Consider the following 14,899-nt stretch of genomic DNA (forward strand, 5'->3'; position numbering starts at 1 on the left):
AAATAATCTGATTCTACCTAAGTCTTACATCATAATGCTTAGACAAATCAAAGAGATGTGTTCCAGTTACTTACAAAACCTTACCATACCCAACAGTGACATGGAAAAATGCATTCTGCTTTGGGAGACTATCCTCATGACAAAGAAAAGTATAACAAACTCATACAAAATGATAGGGAAAATCAAATTCCAGAAAGACCTCCTTTTATCTAACTACTGGAGGAAAATACAACAGTCTTTGGATGACCACCAGATACAAAATGCAATTAACCTAACACTGAAAAGTATACCCCTTGAAAAACTGTTGTACACACAGCTTATGATAAATAACAACGCATATTTCATACCTGCATTACTACACAAATTCAATGCAACAAAATCACCATACTGTCCACACTGCAAGGATCAGATAGCAGATTTAATGCATATATTTTGGAGTTGCAAATGCGTCTATAAACTCTGTAATTCACTGAAATTGCAATTACAAAAAGTGGGATATCAATCATCAACACTTACATGGGAATTTACCATTTTACATAGTCTCCCATCTAACTTCTCAGTAAAACAAGCAAACTCACTTATAACCATATTCTCATTAATGAAACTATATATAGCCCTCAAATGGATAGACTCTATGAACATCTCTAGGGAGGGTTTTAAGAAAATGGCTATTAAACACCTATTAGCTCACAAAATAGTAATGGATAAAAGAAACAAAAACAGCAAAACTTGAGCAACTTGGGCACAAACCATCAATATCATACTAGCATAAAACATCATGCACACTATAGAGTAACGTGTTATAAGGGAACCTAGCAATATGCCCACAAACTCATAACAAAATATGGTATTGCAAACATTAATGTATGTGTTGTCTTTATATTGTTTAAACTTGTTTGAGAAAGCATCGATGTATATAATGTAAATAGGTTTGTTATATGACCTTCATGTTTCTATATTAACTACAATGTATAACTTTCTCTTATGGTCATGTTGTAAATATGAAAATTTTTGTGTCTTTTATAAATGCAAAATGAAAATAAAAGTTACTGAAAAAAAAAAAACCTGGAAAACATTTCCCGCATTGGAATATGTATCTTTTAATGTAAATTTGTACAAAAACACGTGAAAGCTCAGAATATCAGTTTGATGTCTTTATACTGCACAAAAGATGTAATATTAGTCACTTGAATTTCATGAAAACCCTGTAGTTCATACTTGCTGCAGATATGTAGCTACTCAACATTACTTGTGCAATAGAGATTTAAAAGATTATTTTGTTTTACTCCATTTTATCATATCTTTGGATTCCTTTGCAGCAACTATGTCATACAGGATAACTTATTTACGTTTTTCTGTTTAATTGGGGTTTATGTGTAAAAATATGTTAACAGTCTAGTAAACAGTGAGCATCTGTTTTTTTTATGTATTTTTGTGTATTAGGAAACAATACAGTTGGATGGAACTACATTTTTTCTTCATACTATGGATCTATCTAATGTAACTGCCTTTCGTGTCTCACATTTTAGTATAGAAGGATTTCCAGGACTTCAGGATTGGCCATCACGATTAATCATTTTTGGTGTCTTCCTCTTTGCATACACTGCAGCATTGCTAGAAAACATTATGTTCATAGTTGCTATCAAGATGGACCGTGAACTCCATTCACCAATGTACTTCTTTATCTGCCATCTAGCTATAGTAGACATTCTCCTTCCTTCTGTTACCATCCCAGAGATGTTGTACTATCTAGCATCAGATGACAAAATTGTCAGCTTTGGATCCTGCCTCCTTCAAATGGCTTTTTATGTCATAGTTACTATGACAGAAATTGGCATTTTGACTGTGATGGCATATGATCGCTACCTGGCCATATGCAATCCACTCCATTACCCAAACATCATGACAGAGAATTATGCTGTTAGACTTACTGTTCTGTGTTGGATGCCTGGCATTTGTCTTGCAGTGTTGTGTGGTAGCTTTGTAGTGGTTGTAACATTCTGTGGGCCAAATAAAGTTCTTGATTACTTCTGTCAGTATTCATCAATAATATCGCTGGCTTGTGGAGATGTTCGTTTACATTCCCTTCTCTCCCTAGCCTTAGCACTGCTGACAATGGCAGTAATGATATGTTTCATCATATTTTCCTACATAAAAATCCTGATAACTGTATTTAAAGTGGCATCTGCCGAGGGGCGACGAAAAGCGTTTTCTACTTGTGCTGGTCACCTTTTAGTCTTTGCTGTATTCATAACAGTGCTGCTTTTTGTTCTAATATCCTACAGGGTACCCAGGTTCTCTGCTGACTCTCGGACTTTGGCTGCTGTTGTACAAAATATTCTACCTCCACTTGCTAATCCTATCATTTATTGTTTGAGAACCAAGGAGATCCGAGCCAGTTTTGTCAAAGTCATGAACAGAAATGTATTTGCAGTATGAACATCTTCTTCACTGAAATTTAATATATACACCACACGTACAGGTTACAATACTTTCAGAAGGATGATACATTGACTGACTGTACATTGTATCCAACGTATAATTTTCAGCCCTATGTAAGCAACAGCAAATTTTTACTTCTGTTTTTTTGAAGCCTTTTAATCCCTTTCAGTACTCTGTTTTATATAAACCGATTATTACTTCTGCATTTTCTTTCAATTCTTTATACATTTATTGTTACACTTTTTTAATCAGAAAACAGGAGCTAAAATGTAATTTGATGTTGTATTATTCCACACTTGCAGCATTTGTTAATCATTGCACTTATTTCGTTAGATAGTTAGTTAGCTAGTGATCTTTCTTAGAATTCTGAAGTAAATGTACTTCAGGGATATGCTTTTGGAATGCGCTATACCATGGTAACTCCATTTGTTAATATCTACTCGCATGAAAGATTATGATATTTTCTAAATAGTCCTCAATACTGCTATATCTGTACTTTATCACTTTAACTTTAAATCACTTTAACACTTTATCAAAGAAGTAGTTACCCCAAAAAGGAAGTCATATTAATAATCTTTTTCTATGTAATTCCATATGTATTTATTTATTCAGTTAGTTATTTAGTTACTGACTAATTTATTTATTTCAGGCTTCTTTCCGGGTTAGCTATAACTGTACAAATGCTTATTTGCATACTGTGCCCAGAGAGAAAAGTTTCAGCAATTACAATGATCAGACATATACAACTCTGTAAGCACTTGAAGGGGTACATAGTTCTGTTGACCTATGTTCTAAATGGGGATTCAAAGATTTTATTTTATTCTCCCATTTCCTTACATAGTGCTTCTTGAGTACTTCAGGATCACAGCACTATAATGGCTAAGGTAGTTCTTCTTTTACTACCAAGATTCAGGAATTTCAGATTCCAGATATTTAAAGAACGTGGGATATGAGGGAGGCAGGATGATTTGTTCCCTGCTAAAACAAATTTGTTAATCTCTTCAGTTAAAGTCAGCATTTCATAGTTTCAGCCTTACTTTTATTATAGTGTTTTGGAATCAACATAAATTTGACTAGTTTCTATAACTCTTAATAAAAACATGATCATTAAAAGAAAGACATAAAATGCAGTAAATAACAAAATATAATTATTTATTTTTTTATTTACTGACATTTGTTAACCTGGTCTGAAACCTATTTTCAGTGGATGCCCGGGGAAAAAAGCTCTAAGAAAAGATACAAAATATTAATACAAAATGTAAATATTCATTTAGTACAGAACAGAAAAGCACTGAGTTTTAATACAAACTAACATTACAGATCGGTTATATTAACATGCAGTAGAATTGAACAAAATCATTCAGAAAACTAGGTAAATTCAAGGAAGACATTGCTTTGATCTAAAATTAGACAGTTCTACAGTTAGAATTAGGAGAGTTAGTAAGGTGAAGCAAAATTGAGTTTTTAAACTGGTATACAAAAGGCTTGTAAAGGATTTCTAAGAGATTAACAAGATGTAAGTTTGTAGCAAAGAAGAAAACAAAATAAAGTGGATAGTTAACTTTGTTTATAGTGGCTTAGACATATGTACCCATGAGCCAATATGATTGTTATGGTAGTGGCATTTTAGTGCACATTTAAATGCTTTTATAGAGTCCAATTGCGTGATATAGGAAGGCAGAGCATTCCATAGTTTGGCAATGGTATAGGAGTAAAGGCTTTGTCTAACTCATTTGTTGGGTTTGGATGATGTTACGGGTTGTTTATTACTAGACCAAAGATTTCTAGGAGGGGTATATATTTGTAGAATAGTTTGAAGTGAAGGGCACTTGTCAGGATTATTGATCAGTTTGTGGGCAAGAGTTAGTTTGGTATAAGTTAGGTAATGGTGAATTGAAACCATTTCACTTCTTTAATGGCTAGGCAGTGGTGTGCATGTGATTGGTATTCTAGAGGCAGACTTTGCTATTTTATAATAGCAAGATTGTAGTTTATTCATGAGTGATACATGAAGGTTAGTGAATCTAGGGCTTTCATAGAGGAGGGAAGGGAGTAGCAGTCTGATTGACAGTTTTATCCTGGTGGGCTTATCTAAATAAAGTTTATGTCTGTAAAATTTGCTGAGCTTAAAGTGATTTTTTTATTGTATTGTGAATATGATTCTCAAAGGTGAGTTTGTCATCAATTGTAATGCCTAGTAGCTTTGCTGTTTTCACTAATTCACTTTCAGTATTGTTTTGCGACTATATCTTAAAGTCATGAGTTGGTGTTTTGAGAATTGCAAGAGCTTAGATTTTTTGGGATTCAGTAGAAGTTTCCTATTTTTTAGCCAATCTTCAATGGATGAAAAGGTGTTTTGTGTTATCTTTAGGAGATCTTGAAAGTTGCTGGAGGAGGAGGTGATAGTAGAATCATCAGCATATTGGATGAGTGTATTTTGTTGGGATGCGGTGTGGAGAATATTAATGAAAACATTGAAAAGAAGGAGAATAGACCCTTGGGGGACTCCTCTATTATTGACCAGATATTCAGACTGCATGTTTTACCATCTAACAGATTATGTTCTGTGGCTTGGATTGCTGGAAAACCAATTTAGAGTATGCTGGGAGCAATTTAGTGTTTTGAGTTGTTGCAATAATTTTGGGTGTAATACTGTGGCAAAAGCTTTGGCCAGGTCTGATAAGATGACTGTAGTTGATAGACCAGCATCCAGAGCTTTGTTCACAATATTGGTAAATGAGAGTAAGACTGTAGTAGTGTTGTGAGCTAGGCAAAAGCCGTGCTGGGTGGGAGCAATTAGGTTATTGTCAGAGAGATGCTTTAGCAATTGCATGTGTATGCACTTTTCTAGGATTTTGGATAATGGTGAGAGTATAGAGATGAGCCTATAGTTGGAAAAATTATTGTGTTACCACCTTTGTGCAGAGGAGTTATGCTGGAGTTGAGGGGGCATAGGATTCAGAGAGAGTGATTGGTTAATAAGAATGCTGATGGGTTACACTACAGCATCAGCTGCTAGTTTTAGGTATTCTGATGGTAGGTTATCAGGGGAAAGGGAGCATCACCTCAGTTTAGTTAGGAGTTTAAGCACAAGAGAGGTGGGTACTGGTTGCATAGTAAAAGTTGAGGCTGATGGAAAATTATTAGTATTTTCACTGGAGAAGGAAGAATGAGATCTCAGGTCATGTTGAGTGACATTTGAGGTAAATTCTAGACTGTTTGTGCTTTTATTAGTTTTTGGGGAGGATTCATTAATAAATTTTGTATGGTGTCAATAAAGTGGAAGTTAAACATTTGGGCAATTTATTGTGCATCTTTGTCTGTAGATGGTACAGAATTTTGCAGGGTTCAAGGATTAAGAAGTGAGGAAAGAGATTTCCAAAACTTTTTGGGGTTGTTTTTTTGGGGTGGATAATTGTGTCGAGAAGTCTTTTTTTTTGTCATTAATTACTAGCATTTTGGCAGTATTATAAAGTTGTTTGTAGTTAAATTCATTTGGTGGGTTCTGTTTTTGCGCCATTCTTTCCAGGCTCAGTCTCTGACAGAAGTAATTGGTATATTTTATTCGCTGGGGGCATGGTTGTGCTTTGTTCTTTTGATGCAAATGGGTGCTAGACTATTCAGTGTATCAAGAAAGACATTGTGAAATAGATTATAGCATCACCTAGAGGTAGTATTTTTACAGGGGTCCAATTGCGGGCTTTTAAATTATTTAAGAGAAGGTTTTGGCTGAAGTGGGCTATGTCTCTAGATGTTCTATAACAGTGAGTTTTGGGTATTTGAGTATGGGTCCTATAGGTGAAGACCGGTGAGTGGTCACTTAAGATGTTTAGGATGGTTCTAGTGATAGAATATTCCTGAGAGTCAGAGAATAGAATCCAGTCTAAAGTTGCCTTGAGTTGTTTGTTGAAAGTACATGTAGGGCCTGTGATGAGCTGTGTGTACCTGTACAAGTTTATCCTATTTGCTGGGGAGTTGGAGATGAGATTTTGCCATTTGATATTGGTATCACCAAGAATGATAGTTTCATTGGAAACATTATGGTTTGTCCAGGATAGGAAGTTTTCTGAAACAGAGATATTTTGGCCTGTGGACTATATAGTGCAGCAATGCATAGTTGTTTACTGCAATTTATGTGTAAGGATGCTAATAATAGTTCTATGTTACCAAAGGATGGTACAGGTTTGGGAAAGAGGGTAATAGTTAAGGATACATGGTAAACTGATACTATACCTCTGCCTTTTTTATAGAGTCTGTCATTAAGAGGAATATTGGATCCTGGTGGGATAGTTTCTGTGTTTAATATATGAGGTTTTAACCAGGTTTCTGTGACTGCTACAATGTCAGAGTTATTATGAGAAAGTGAGAAAGTCAGATTTGGAATTCTGTGATTTTATTGCAGATGCTGCATACATTGTTGTTATTCTAAACAGGTTTTGAATGAAAGATGATTGGTTTGGGGATGAAGAATTCTTGGGTTCAGGATTGAGGTGAATATCCCCACACTGAGAGAACCAGAGCATGAAGGATACACTGATGTAGGGCTTGTGACAGAGACCTGAAAAGGGCATAAGGAGTTAATTTTAGTTTGGTATTACAGGCAGATGTTTTAATTTCATTTGGTAAAAGTAGTAGCAATTGAACAAGGAAGATGAGATGTCGGAGAAGCTATTAGTGGTAGCTGGAGGTGGGATGGACAAGATGGGAGATTTTGAAGAAGGTATGTATAACAGGTTATGGAAGGAGGTAGCTTGGAATAGTATGAGAAGAGGAGCAGTAAGGGCAATTAAGAATATACTAAGTTGTATGGTGTGGGTCATATTGTGTAATGAGGAGATATAGCATTAAGCTAAGAGGGTTAAATAGGTGTATTTCAGGCAGTAGTTTGTGAGGTGGAAGGTAGTAGTGAAGAAATAAAGCAGAAGGTGAAGTCAAATGAGGAGTTATGGGAGGTACTTGGTAATGCACCTTGAACATACAATGTCCACAATGTAATTATATGCAATTTCTTCAAGTAGATAAATTTGATGGGCATTTTGTATTTTTAACAATCCATAGAACAAATTGTCATATTACAAAATCATACAAACTTGGACATGTAGAGAATAAATCAATGTAGAATTTATAAAAACAGGATATGTGTAGTACGACAACAAAGGAAGTAAAGTCAAATCAGAGATGGTTAGAGTTATTTGATAGAAGATAAATTTTGTAAGGGTGATTCGTTTTCTTTTATAAGGCAGAGGAGCTGATTAGAGGACTTGAATCACTATTGTCCTAAAAGTGAAGTTGTCTCTAAGTATAGCAAATAGTTGCAAAGTCAGAAAAATAAGTTCTGTTGGTCAGTTTGACTGTAGTAGAAATATTAAATATAAGAACACAAAATGGGAAAGAACAAATTAAGCAGAATGAGGGACTTTATTGAAGGAAAGTGGAACATAAGAATTATTAACAAGTAAGAATGAAAGAGAAATATGAGTGTTAATAAAGGAGGACTGTTTATTTATTTATTTAAGATGTAACCACCATGAAGCTTCCCCCAATATAAACAGAAGGACTACTCTAATACATATCACAGGTTGGTCCACTGAAAAGCTTTAAAGTAAAGAGAGTGAGTAAATAATTTATGCTAAAAGACACCCAGTTGGGAGGGTGGCTTAATGACTAAGGTGTTTGCCCTTACAAACACAAGGTGCGGGGTTTGAGTCTCACAAGGGATAATTGGCTAATCTTAAAATGGCTCGCAAGGGCAGTTAGCTTAGTACTAAACTATGAACCATAAATAAGGACAGTCTTCAAAAACCATGGACATTTTACAGATTTAATAAAGAAAATAAGTTCATTAATTGCTCAAATATATGAAGAGGGATCAGTTTGACATCTTAAACAGGAACTAGCTAAAGGAATAGTATGCACTGGCTTTTATTGCCTAGGGTGCAAGTGTTAATGACTGAAATATTACAGTCTTTTTGAATGAGATCACTACAGGAAACATACCTCTTTCCTCATGGTGAAATGACCTTATAGTAGGTTTTGTTAAGCTAGGATGTGTAAAGGGAAATACCTTATGTATGACAGTGGACTGAGGCTTTTACATTTCCATGAAAAACAAATGTGGTATTTCTGCTTCAGATTATTTGTTTTTTAATTCCATTCAGTCATAAGAGCCACGATTAGCTGGCTAAATAGAATTTGCAACACCATTGTACCAACTATGGTATGATTACTACCTGGTTATGGACAATCCCAAGACTAAGAAGGATCTAGTATTTAAACTTGAAATTAGTCAGTTTCAGTCAGAAATGGTGAGTTGATGGAGCAATTCCTCTACTGCTCTTCCCATTTTCCCAGAAGGCCAGTCACTGTGTACTCTCCCACTTTCAATTCCCTCTTCTTTGTGGGCTGGTCAAAAAGGTTTGTGTATGGTAGTGTGAGCTGTCAATCATGATGAGTTTGGTTATATAATAATGCTAATGCCAAGGAGGGCATGCAGGGTATACCACTTAGCAGCGATAAGACAAGGGACAGCAGTGGTTAAGGTCTATTTGGCATATTAATGAAGTATCAGAGTGATTACTTTCTGATTTTTATGTTAGGTTGTCAAATGGTAGATTCCAATCTTAAGTGTGATATTTGCTACTTAATAAACTAGTCTCAATGGCTGTGAAGTGTGTATTGTTTTTTATTTATTTATTTTTTATTATTATTATTATAATTTAGGACCAGGTGACAAAGGTTATGCCATACATTCACTTTTTCCATGTTTAGGGTTGAGACATTTAGAACATGGTATTAACGTGACAGGAAAACAACTTAAGTCCAGTGACTATCAGAACAGAAAGACAGAAATTGCTTCACTGTGACAAATGTTTTATAGTTGTCTCCTAGTTTGTAACCTGTTAAATTCGCTTTGCCAATACACACCTGGCAGTATTTCAGTAACAGGAACAATTTAAATGTAGTTATTTTATCAATTTCAATTCTGATGAATATGGTACATGAGAGCATTAGTTGTTGAATTAAGACCTAGAGGAATTTGAATTTTTATAAATGTATGTTTATAAATAGGACTCTTGTCATTTTATTTAAAATCCAAAAATGTAAACACTTTTCAATGACTTCACATCTCTGTGTCCTAGAGCTTAAACATTGTTTGTGTAACTACCTGCATTTATATCATTGAGACATTGTGAGCATAAGCCTATGCATTTCTTATAAAAAAACTGTAAAAGAAAAAATATAGAATAAATGTTACACATTTTAAAGGAATAGAGCTGGCTTGTTGTTTCTTTAGATTCTGACAAAACTCATGTTTTGCAAGAACAATGCCATTAAGTGCAGAAAAAATTTAATTGCATTTATGTTTCTGTTAGAAAAATATGTATTAATATGTGTATGCTTAATGACAAATTAATAATCAAGCGTTTTTAATATGCTTTTCATTCTATTTCTTATGCACTGTGATTTATATAAATTGAGTTTCATATGAGACCAAAAATATGCCTTATTGAAACTGCAGTATGCTTACTGAAACTTGCAAGTTGCCCTCTGACCTAGTAACTGCTAGCACAGCAATATTCTTGTTTAGGCCTTGTGGAAATGTACTTGAGAAGCAGGTGTTAATCTGCTATGTCAAAAGCATATGAATAGACAATGTACCATTTAATAAATGTAATGATTCCAGACAGACAGCCTTGTTCAGAGGATGGGAACCTCTGCAGCTGCAGTTGTTTAGAGATAAGTTAGACAAAGGCTTATTAGAGAAATGAACTGCTAGCATTGTGTTTGATTTAGCTATAGTATCTTGAATGTAACATAACAAGTATCTAACTGAAAATAACCAAGGCCATGTTGTTTTCCTCAGGATGTTTCACATAAAAATTGTTTAAATCAGCAGAAAATCATGGGAAAGATGGTCAGCAGATGATGACCAAAAGGTGGTAATTCGTTATGTCAGCATGGTAGGACAGGATTAATTTGATAACCTATTAAAATGAATGTATTTCCTGTTTCTGGTTAGACAAACTTTGAATTAGCATGTTTTTGTCTCCTTGCTGCAAGATTAAAGTGCCTTAACCTGAACCTACCATGTTTTGATCATTTTTAAAGTATATTTTTCCTTTGACAGATTGGTCCTTCGGACTGGAATACGTATCTCTCGCTCTAGACCTAGGTCAGAATTGGGCCCGGTGGCATGCATCCGTACGAAGAGGCCAAATCGGCTCTTCTGCTTTGAAAGACCTCCGACTGAATCGTCGTTCGAAAGATGCCAGCCACCGTTTCTGATCTGGGATTGGAGGACGAGTTAATGATCCGGTGGATCAACTCACGGAGGGTCAGGTAAGGAGAAATTACCTTATTTTTGTTTCAAGATCAGGGACTAGTTACAGAACTATTCTTTTTTTTGTCAGGTACATTGCTTATGCAAATTAGAGACAGAAGAAGGAGTTACTGTTTTTTGTCATAGATCAGGGAAACAGAATAGGTAGACAGTTATTCTAGATAAACTGTGAAAAAGGTGTAGATTTGTGGTACCATGTGATAGAAAGGGTTACGTAACAATTTACAGCTTAGTTAAGACACCAATGGGAAATCAGTGCACAAAAAGTTCCTGGGACACGCCCCTAACTGAAGACGCAAAGTATATGCAATTACAGCGGTCCAATAATGTTAAATATTATACCAAATGGGTGTTAAGTACAAATTTGAGGGTAATTTAGATAAACTCGCACTTATGAAACTTGTAAAACAGTTAAAAATAGACGCGAAAGGTCACTTAAAAAAGCAGAGACAATTAGGAGACCCTCAGGTGCACAGGTGGCTTAAGAAAGCAAATCGTAGGGAGCAAAGAATTAAAAATTCAAAAACGATGTTTTTAGACAAAGAAAATAATTTAGTAATAGCGATGGCCCCTCCTTCGCCCCCTCCACTTCCGTTACCAGAATATGAAGCGAGTGGACGAGCTGATCCACCTCCGCTATACCCAGCTGTCCCTGCAAAAACACAACTGTTTTTCAGGAATCCCATCGAGACTAGGTCTTGAACACGCGACTGGAGGAGGGAAATTGAATTGAATGAGTTAAATAGAGCATCACAAGCTATGAGTGTAGAAGAGATATGTCCGCTCATAGAAGTACCGAATCCTCAGGCAGGACAGGCAGGACAGGATCCGACACTTTTAGTTTATAGACCGTGGACACCGGAAAATATCCGGAAAGCCACAGAAGGTATTCCCCACCCAAAAGTGAATTTTAGGAAGTTTTTAGAAGATTTACAGGGTATTAAATTAAGTTACCATTTGAATGGAGAGAAAGTAGAAAAAGTAGTTAGACAAATTGTAGGTCTAAATTGGCACATGATTTGTGGCAGCTGGAATCCTCGTGACGCATAACTTAGACCACTCCCACATACTGATGCAGAACTGGATGGCAGAGTGAAAGGTCTAACAGACAAAATCTCTGAAAAGTGGAAGCCTAGGGCTGATTGGACTTGTATTAATCAATGCATACAGCAGGAAAAAGAAACAGTAGATGGGTACTATGCCAGATTAGCAAAATAATGATGGAAACAGTTGCTCAAAAAATCATCACAATTAAAAAATTGTTCAAGGGCGAGTTAAGGGGTGCTAACACAACATACCACTATTGCAATGTGCCAATGTTGTTTGTGTTTGGATTTGTGCAGAAGAGAAGTACGCAGCCTTGGCTCCGGCCCTTGTTGCTCGGCTTTTGTTTTTGTACTATGCCAGATTATTAGAATGCTTTAACAATCATAGTGGCATGACAGTTCCTGAAAATCAAGCAAATGATTCCCCGTATGAACAACAATTGAAAACGATTTTGAAAGGGTGCATTGCACCTATTAGTAGCTTCATTACGAAGCATATAATAGATCATCGAACAAGTAGGTTACAAGCCTTATTTGAATATGCTAGACATGCAGAAAGACATTTTAATAGTAAAAAGAAAAAGAAAACCCAAGTATTCTCAGCAGAAGATGGGTCAAAAGTATTTGTAGTACAAATTGGGAAAAAGGGTAAAAAAAATGCCCAGGGAAATAAACAATCTGACAAACAATCAAAAGATTTCGAAGAAAGAAAGAAAAAGGGTGAGTGTTTTAAGTGCGGAAAAAAAGGACATTTAGCAAGGGATTGCAGGCTAAATAAGAAGGCGACTACAGAAAATGAGGAAAATGAGGAATGACTATATGATAGTCTGGAATCATTGGGTGAAAGTGAGCAGGAAAAGGTAAGTGTAAATGTAATAGCAGGAGAAGAGAATGTGACACAAGGGGTAGAGAATGTATATGAATACACAGATGTAGAAGAAAATGAAATTTTGGACCTAGCTCTTTTGAGCTTAGACCTTTACTTATCAGACACAAAACCGGAAGTGACGCTTCTGGTGGAGGGGAGGGAAGTTAAATTTTTGTGTGACTCAGAGGCTTCACGCATCCTGATACACCCTTCCAAATTACTGGAAGATACAGAATCACCAGACTATATACTAGTGAAAGCAGCTAATGGACAGCTATATCGGGAGCCACTCTCCCGTGACATTACAATAATAGACCCTGTTTCAGGGATGACTCAGAAAAGCAAGATTGTAGTTTCTGCAAAATGCCCAGTGAATCTTTTGGGTAGAAATTTAATGCAGATATTTGGCATAGCGGTAGTTCCAACCATGCAGAGTATGGAAGCACAGCGACAAATGGACACTTTTGTAGTGCGACCAGAGGGTGAAATGCATTATTGGTACAGCCAGGACTTGGTTACGACTGGTCCAGGGGCAGTAACCAAAGAACTAATGAATGTAGCTATCAGCAAGTTCCCCTCTCTTGACATTGACAAACAGCATTTGTTGCATTGTACTCTATATTACTGTAATAGACCAGGTCCTGATAAAAATTATGAACAAAAATTGTTTTAGAACCTTGCAAACAGGCTGGTATTGTGAAATTTGTACTGGGATGCAGAAGGGAACAGTGTAGCAAGCTGTTCATTGCCCCAGGAATTTTTAACACTCTACAAATCTAATCGACTGCCCCATGTTAGTTTGACTAAAAATAAAACTTTAAAATGGGCAGACTTAGGTAAGAAAGTCACGAGGTGGAAAAAACAGACAGAATTAGAACTCTCAGAACAAGGAGTACAGAAACAAAAATTAAATTGATTCACACAGACACACCCAGCTTTACACTCACAGGCTAGTAAGGATAGCTGAGTATTACTATTATTGGAAGAAGAGGAAAAAGCCTTGCGAGACATACCAGACATTCTCTGGTCAGCAGGGAAATCAGATGTAGGACTAATACGAACAGCAGGACCAGTTACCATAACGCCAAAGTCAGCTTTTAGACCCCAGAAAAGACAGTATCCCTTGAGAAAGGATGCAGAGGTAGGAATCAAACCTATCATAGCAGCCTTACTCAAGGAAAGAGTCTTAATAGAATCCCCTGATTCGCCATGTAACACACCTTTATTTCCTGTCAAGAAAGCAAATGGGGAATGGCGTATGGTCCAAGACTTACAATCGGTGAACAATGCAGTTATACCCAGAGCACCAACGGTGCCAGATCCACACACCTTACTGAATGATTTCAAGCCAGAATAGAAATATTTTTCAGTGGTAGACATAAGTAATGCATTTTTCTCTATACCAATACACCCTGACAGCCAATATTGGTTTGCATTTACATTTCAGGGAAAGCAGTACACATATACCAGATTACCACAGGGGTATTGTGAAAGTCCAACAATATTTGCACAAAAAATGGCAAGCAACCTGGCGGGATTTATCCCACCGAAAGGTAGTCAGATTCTACTTTATGTAGACGACATTTTGCTGGCAGCCCCCACCCAGCAAGAATGCAAAGAAGACACCATAGCTTTGTTACAATTTTTAGCTACTCAAGGTCACAAAGTAAACAAAGACAAGTTACAGCTTTGGAGAAAACAAGTTAAATACCTAGGATATGTAATATCCAAAGAAGGTAAAATATTAGATTAAGACAAAAAAACAGCGATTTTACAAGCACCCAGACCAACTACCAAGAAGGAAATGATGTCCTTCTTGGGAACTACTAATTTTTGTCAGAGTTGGATACCAAACTATGCTTTGGAATCTGTTCCACTGGCTGATTTAATATTTAAAAAGCCGATGGCTGCACAGGATTTATTACAATGGACACCTAAAGCAGAAACAGCTTTCTGTAAGCTGAAACAATTGATAGCATCAACCTTAGTTTTAGGATTACCAAACTATAACAAGCAGTTTATTCAAACTGTAGATTGTAAGCAAGGTTATATGACATCAGTATTGACACAGCAACATGGGGACAAACAACGCCCCATAGCTTATTATTCATCACAGTTAGATCCAGTGGCGCGGTCTTTGCCCCCACTGTGTACAAGCAGTAGCTGCAGCTGCAATGGCAGTGCAGGCTTCAGCCTTAGTAG

At 36.2% G+C, this 14,899-nt stretch overlaps 1 protein-coding gene across 1 annotated transcript; it reads left to right on the forward strand.

The window, feature by feature from the left end:
• The first annotated feature begins 1,485 nt into the window (after positions 1–1,485).
• Positions 1,486–2,439, forward strand: LOC122810739 (olfactory receptor 6Y1-like). Its single transcript, XM_044082301.1, has one exon. The coding sequence runs from the start codon at positions 1,486–1,488 to the stop codon at positions 2,437–2,439; it is 954 nt and encodes a 317-aa protein (XP_043938236.1).
• The last annotated feature ends 12,460 nt before the right edge of the window (positions 2,440–14,899 follow it).

Source organism: Protopterus annectens, chromosome 9.part0 (assembly GCF_019279795.1).
Source record: "Protopterus annectens isolate FY-2018-M chromosome 9.part0, PAN1.0, whole genome shotgun sequence".
Lineage (NCBI taxonomy): Eukaryota > Metazoa > Chordata > Ceratodontiformes > Protopteridae > Protopterus > Protopterus annectens.

Excerpts from the sequence above, each read along its gene's own strand:
- LOC122810739 (XM_044082301.1), top strand. The coding sequence starts at position 1,486 with ATGGATCTATCTAATGTAACTGCCTTTCGTGTCTCACATTTTAGTATA.